This window comes from Notolepis coatsorum, assembly GCF_963971535.1.
Source record: "Notolepis coatsorum genome assembly, chromosome: 8".
Taxonomy (NCBI): Eukaryota; Metazoa; Chordata; class Actinopteri; order Aulopiformes; family Paralepididae; genus Notolepis; species Notolepis coatsorum.
The window spans coordinates 150,042,762-150,049,868 of record NC_140172.1 but is presented as its reverse complement, the minus strand read 5'-3'; the positions used below and the strand labels follow the sequence as shown (position 1 = coordinate 150,049,868).

The 7,107-nt window shown below is 41.2% G+C and overlaps 1 protein-coding gene across 1 annotated transcript in view; it reads left to right on the top strand.

The window, feature by feature from the left end:
- The window catches only part of LOC311233640 (fasciculation and elongation protein zeta-1-like), a gene marked incomplete at its 3' end in the record, with an annotated part of 15,313 nt that extends 14,234 nt beyond the window's left edge, over nucleotides 1-1,079 (top strand). Inside the window, exon 5 of the mRNA XM_084320606.1 lies at nucleotides 1,066-1,079. Within this exon, the coding sequence (XP_084176732.1) occupies nucleotides 1,066-1,079 (14 nt within the window). The remainder of the gene's footprint in view (nucleotides 1-1,065) is intronic.
- Nucleotides 1,080-7,107: the final 6,028 nt, after the last annotated feature.

The window sequence follows — 7,107 nt, the reverse complement described above, 5'->3', positions numbered from 1 at the left end:
ATACGTATATATATATATATTAGGGATGTCCGATATTATCGGCCTACCGATATTATCGGCCGATATCGGCATTAAAATGTGATATCGGAAAATATCGGTATCGTTTAAATTTTTTTTTTTTTTTTCTTTACATTTCTATAACCTTTATTTACCCAGGCAAGCAAGTAAGAACAAATCGCTGCTGTCGGGACAAAACCTCATAACTCCAAAAACCCAACTTTTCAGCAGATGAGAAAAACGAACACAGATTTGAGGGTGAATAGAGTTAGGAGGTTTAGACAGATGATCGGTTTAATGCTTTCCCATTGTTTAAACTTTGTAAAACCCACACACACATATGGAGGATGATCTACAGAGTTGATTCATATAAAAAAAAATATATAAAAAAAATGGAGTTATGAGGTTTTGTCCCGACAGCAGCGAAATTCTGATTTGATTTATTGTCAAAAGTATGCATAATGTTGTGTTAATTCCACAACAAGAGATATGTAATGTTAATTACCTGAAATTATTCCATTTTTGGCGGGGGGGGGGGACCCTGCATATAACGGTATCGGTTGATATCGGTATCGGAAATTAAGAGTTGGACAATATCGGTATATCGGTATCGGTAAAAAAGCCAATATCATTCCATGTGAAAGTATTCTGTATTTTTGCACGTCAACTAATAAAGAAACTTGAACTTGAACTTGTATATATATGTATTCTTGCCGTATATACATACACCTGTTTGTAGCAGTGTAGTACACACCTGCATAATTCTGTCAAAGCAGTGGGGGGGGGGGGGGGGGGTACAGGGTGGGGGGTACGTACAGTAGCTTCACAGTCCTATACAGTCCAGTATCTATATATATATATATATACACTATAGATACACTATAAAATATAAATACAAATACAATATAATGTAAAAAAAAAAAAAAGTACAAAACACAAGATAGTCCAGTGATAAGATTCCAATGATATGAGTCTGATATAGTGAGTAGTAGTGATATCTAGTGCAAAATACAAGATAGTCAGTACGGTGATGTGAGTCTCTAGTTCTCAAGTCCCGAGTTCTGACAGCGATAGACATGTAAATATGAGGGTGGTCAGGTGGCGTAGCGGAGATTGCGCTCGTCACCAATGCAAGAGGCTTGCGGGTTTGGCTGGGTTAGGGGGAGGGGAGGTCATGGGTGGGAAGCTGGCGTTGTGGACAGCGACGCCTACAGGTCAGGTTTGGGCGCCTGCTCAGCGAGAGGCAGGACTTGATGGAGGCAGCGTGCCCTGCCGTGCGTTACACTTCACCAATGAGAGGGGGGGGGGAGGGGGGGGGGGGGGGGGGATTGGCACAACGACTAAATTGGGATGGGGAGAAAACAGAGAAAAATCGGAGAAAGAGAGGATAAAAAAATAAAAAAGACATGTAAATATGTATGTAAACTCCTGAGAGTGACGACTACATGTTGCTGCCACGCGTCTGGCCGTGCTGCTGGTCCTAACGTTGATTCTCTGTCATCAGTATCTCAACACAGTGATTCCATATGAGAAGAAGGCAACCCTCCATCCGTGGATGATCTCCAGATGATCACAAATAGTAAGAGAAGAAGAAAGGATCTGTCTGTCTGTTTATTGTTTATTGTTTAAAAGGATCCCCGTTAGCTGCCACCTAGGTGGCGAGCTATAGTCTTCCTGGGGTCCACACGGAAAGACACCAGAACACACAAAACATAACAACATGAGATACACAATGACAATCACAATTCACTTAATTAACAATGATAATCTAAAAACAGTAAAACATTGTAGACCTCATTATAAACATCAGAATATTTTGCTCACATATTTAAGTAGTGCATTCTCACTCAGGTGGTATTTGAAAGACACTTTGCTATTCAATTTACTTATTATGTTCAGTGGGCAGTTATTCCAATGATTGATGGCACGATAAACAACCGTCCTCTTTAAAGCATTTGATTTTGGACGTGGTAACATGATCTGTCTGTCTGTCTGTCTGTCTGTCTGTCTGTCTGTCTGTCTGTCTGTCTGTCTGTCTGTCTGTCCGTCCGTCCGTCCGTCCGTCCGTCCGTCCGTCCGTCCGTCCGTCGTCTATCTATCTATCTATCTATCTATCTATCTATCTATCTATCTATCTATCTATCTATCTATCTATCTATCTATCTATCTATCTATCTATCTATCTATCTATCTATCTATCTATCTATCTATCTATCTATCTATCTATCTATCTATCTATCTATCTATCTATCTATCTATCTATCTATCTATCTATCTATCTATCTATCTATCTATCCATCCATCCATCCATCCATCCATCCATCCATCCATCCATCCATCCATCCATCCATCCATCCATCCATCCATCCATCCATCCATCCATCCATCCATCCATCCATCCATCCATCCATCCATCCATCCATCCATCCATCCATCCATCCATCCATCCATCCATCCATCCATCCATCCATCCATCCATCCATCTATCCATCCATCCATCCATCCATCCATCCATCCATCCATCCATCCATCCATCCATCCATCCATCCATCCATCCATCCATCCATCCATCCATCCATCCATCCATCCATCCATCCATCCATCCATCCATCCATCCATCCATCCATCTATCTATCTATCTATCTATCTATCTATCTATCTATCTATCTATCTATCTATCTATCCATCCATCCATCCATCCATCCATCCATCCATCCATCCATCCATCCATCCATCCATCCATCCATCCATCCATCCATCCATCCATCCATCCATCCATCCATCCATCCATCTATCTATCTATCCATCCATCCATCCATCCATCCATCCATCCATCCATCCATCCATCCATCCATCCATCCATCCATCCATCCATCTATCTATCTATCTATCTATCTATCTATCTATCTATATATCTATCTATCTATCTATCTATCTATCTATCTATCTATCTATCTATCTATCTATCTATCTATCTATCTATCTATCTATCTATCTATCATGTCTGTCAGTATGTTAAAAGACCACGTCCCGTCGTCCCATCAATGTGTCCCCAGCTGTGTCTTGACTCTTGAGCTGTGTATGTGTGTCTCTCCTCCTGCAGTTCTTTATGCTATGAAAGAGGACAGTGAGAAGGTCCCTACACTGCTGACTGACTACATACTAAAAGGTAAAACATCATGTTGGTCATGTTCCTCACCAGGTATGAGTCACATTAGGGGGAGAAATGTCTCTTTTTGTTCTTCAGTGTCCATAAAAACGGTGTGCTAGTGTTGTTGTTGTTCCTACTTGAAGTCCAGGGGGAACACTAGTCTAGCTGCGAGCTAAATAGCTCCAGAGGTAAATAGTTCACTAAAGGTGTAACTCAAGGTGCTACCATCCTTACACCACACGTTATTACGACGTAGAGGAAGGGCCTGAAGCCGTCTGTAACAGTGTTGGTCTGTATGTCTGTCATGTGTTGTTTTGTACAGTATGCCATGCTACAGTACATTCACCAGCATCACTCTTTGACCTTTGTGATATTATCCTCTTTGATGACAGAAGTAGATAAACGTTAGCATAGCGTAGCCGTGTTTGCTACTCGATATTCAGGCTACACACCAGTGGCTTAGGCAGAAATAGATTTTTGGGTGGGCCTATAATGTGGGTGGATCCAATTTTTCCCAGTATAATATTGGCACACTGGAATGCAAAATATAGTGTGCTTTCATTAGACTTATAGGGCTACGGAAACTGACAAATGTGGACCAAACTAATAAAATGAAGGAAGAAATGAATTTATTTATTTATGTATTTGTCCACTAGTAGGAATTAAGTGTGTCTTGTACAATCATTGGTGGCATTTCCAGAGAAACCACTGATTACATGCCATTGTATCTGTCCCATGTCTCACGTCTCATGTCTTACGTCTCTCTTCTGCAGTGTTGTGTCCCACCTAAACCGGCACCGGGCCGTGGACCACTGTCTTGATGGAGAGAAACCCCCCGCAGAGGGTTTTCCTCCAACCTGGCAACCCTCCACCACGCCTCAAGCTGCATGAGCTCCTCCCCCTCTTCTCCATCCTCAGCCATGGATCTTCTTCACTATGACATCATCATTATCTTCTAACTCATCTAACTGCCTCTCGCTGAGCTCACCTTGTCCTTCCTGCACACTGAAAGCTCAGGCCAGATCCAACATGGCTGCCATCTGCCGGATCCAACATGGCTGCCATCTGAGTATTAACGAACGGGCAACTGGTCCCCGACCCCACTCGCGCCCCCCCCCCCCCCCCCCCCCCCCCCTCCCCCGTGAAGGACTTGGCTATAAGGTCTTTCTCCAGAGCATGAGAAGCAAGCAATGAAAACACATCGCCGCCTCATTACACGGATGAATTATTCTGTTATTGATTTGTTTTTTTGTTCTTTATCTTTTTATTGTTTTGTTTTTTTACAGGGAAGATACTGACGTGTAGGTTTTCACTCTGACCTCTCTGGTCCGACAGGGTTGTGTGTTTACTCTTCTATTCAGGACTGGATTGTAATACGGATTACGTTTAAAATGGCATGTCGTCACGATTACATGTGTTCATCTCTCTGTGTCCTTCAAGATGAAAAGAAATAACTAAAAAAAAACACACAAAAAAAACATTAAAACCTGTTTCATTTGAATACAAAAGCCATGCACCTTTTTCTGCCAATTTAGTACTGTAGCTCCACGTGAAGAGGAAGAGGAAGACGAGGAAGGAAAACGAGCCAAAACAACAACAACTCTTACTACGGGTGCCATTCTGTTCTTCAGCCGATCTCTGCAAGGCCCGGCGCACTTCTTACGTTCCGTTTTGTAATTTCTTTTGATTTGTATCTCTTAATATATTTGATACACACTCTGTTGATTTTATATTTTTGTTTACTCTATAATCAGAATAATGTACATTCCAGGCCCATTCCGTTTATACCGTTGAGGTTTCACTGTCATTTCCCCCCCCCCCCCATGTGATGAGCTCACGTAAAAAGGCGTACATATTTAACATATTTATGACTTCCTTTGAGCCACGTAGGTGAATAATACATTGCTAATTGCAGAATTCTAATAAATGTGCTAGCCTGACCGGTTTCTCCTCTTGAGTTTATTAAGACTTACTTTATTTTCAAGTAGCCTACATTCTTACATGTACCAGGGATTTGTAGAAACTGTTATTAGAAAATACACACTTTACAATAAGGGTACATTCATTGATATTAGTTAATACAGTAATAACTTAGCATTAAGTAACAGTTAACTAAGGTCTCTAGTAATCATTTACTAACGGTGTGCATGTTAACTAAGGTATTAATTTATATTATATAGTTTATATGTTAAATGGTAAATGGCGCATTTATATAGCGATTTTATCCAAAGCCCTTTACAATTTGTACCTCACTTTTTTACCCATTCACACACCGACGGCGGAGGTAACCATGCAATAAGCATTACGTAACCATAATCGAAGAAACCTATTGATTTTGGTGACCCTATGACCTTTTCTCTAGCGCCACCATCAGGCCAACATTTTTCAAATCAAAGACACGTATCTCCTGACCCGTTAGTTGCACATTTGCTGTGAACATTCATGACTCCTAGAGGAAGAAACCTCTTGATTTTGGGTGACCCTGTGACCAGTAGCGGCTGCTGGTTCTCTCTCCACTAGGGGCGCTATACCAAAACATTTTGTAAACATGTACAGTACCACGCAACCGACTCATGGCAAGACGTGAGCGATTCGACTCACGCTCACGGCAATGAATCGGCTCTTATGAACGAGTCGCTCAGCTGTTACTACAACAACACACAACCAGTCAAATAAAGTATAGTCTAATTCACAACTTGAAACACAATATATAAATAGAAAAGTTAGAAACAAAACTCGCTCCGTCTCCAAACACACAGATCTCTCCCTCTCTCTCCTTCTCTCTCTCACACACAGCGCGACGTGGAATCGATTCGTTACACAATCAGACCTAGTATGTGTAGTATATACCAAGAATAACTTCAGTATGAGTACAGGGCTGTACACATATTTTGCATATTGTTAAACGAGCCAAGGCTAGCTATTAAACTATCGATATGAATCGAAAATCTGGGACCCTGATGTAAACAAGACAAACGTCTTTCTCTGGTCTGCATCCCAAGTTTCAAGTTTCTTTAATAGTTGTCATACAGAAGTACAGAATACTTTTGTACAAAATGCTTCTTACTGTTGCGCTCCAGAGACTGTGCATGACAAGATAAGTATGAAATAAAAACATAGTAAAAATTAGAAGTAAAAAAAGAGGTCACAGTGTTCAGTTTAGACATATGTACAATGTTCGTAGACGTAGTTACCATACAATATACAATACTGTGCAGTGTACTAATATACAATACTATATAGTGCAAGGCATAAATGGACGAGGTGCAGTTTAGGTACAATTCACAGTAGGTGTACGAGTTGTAGTGCAAATCCTTTATCAATAAATATAAAGTGTAAGTGTGTTTGTGTGATCTAAAGTGTGGAGAGTGGGTGCTGCAGTGAGTTGTTTGTTTGAGTGAGTGTGTGCGTGTGGGTGTGTGTGCTGTGTGCATTTGATGGTTGTTGCATAGTGATTATTGTTCGTTTAGCGATTATTGTTCGTTTAGCAGCCTGATGGCCTGGGGATAGAAGCTCCTTCTGAGTCTTTCTGTGCTCGCCATAAGACTCCGGTATCGCTTGCCTGACGGCAGCAGTTCAAAGAGGCAGTTGTTCGGGTGGCTCGAGTCCTTAATAATTCTCTTAGCCTTCCCCTTGCACCGCTTGTTGTAAATGTTCTGGAGGGTGGGAAGCCCCCCTCTAATTGTGCGTTCGGCTGAACGTGTCACTCTTTGTAGTCTGCTACAAAGAGTCTGCTCCCCTTAACAATTGTGTGTATTGAGCCGTACTGTATTGTACCCATTCTGCAATCTGTTAATAAAGTTTTCATTCATTCATTCATTCAAACATAGACGATATTGAACAAGCCATAATCCACGTATTTTCAATCCAAAAGAGAGAGAGAGAGAGAGAGAGAGCATTTTAGTAACGTTACATTTTCAACAAGATTGCTGCTATTTAAACACTTCATGGAAACGGGG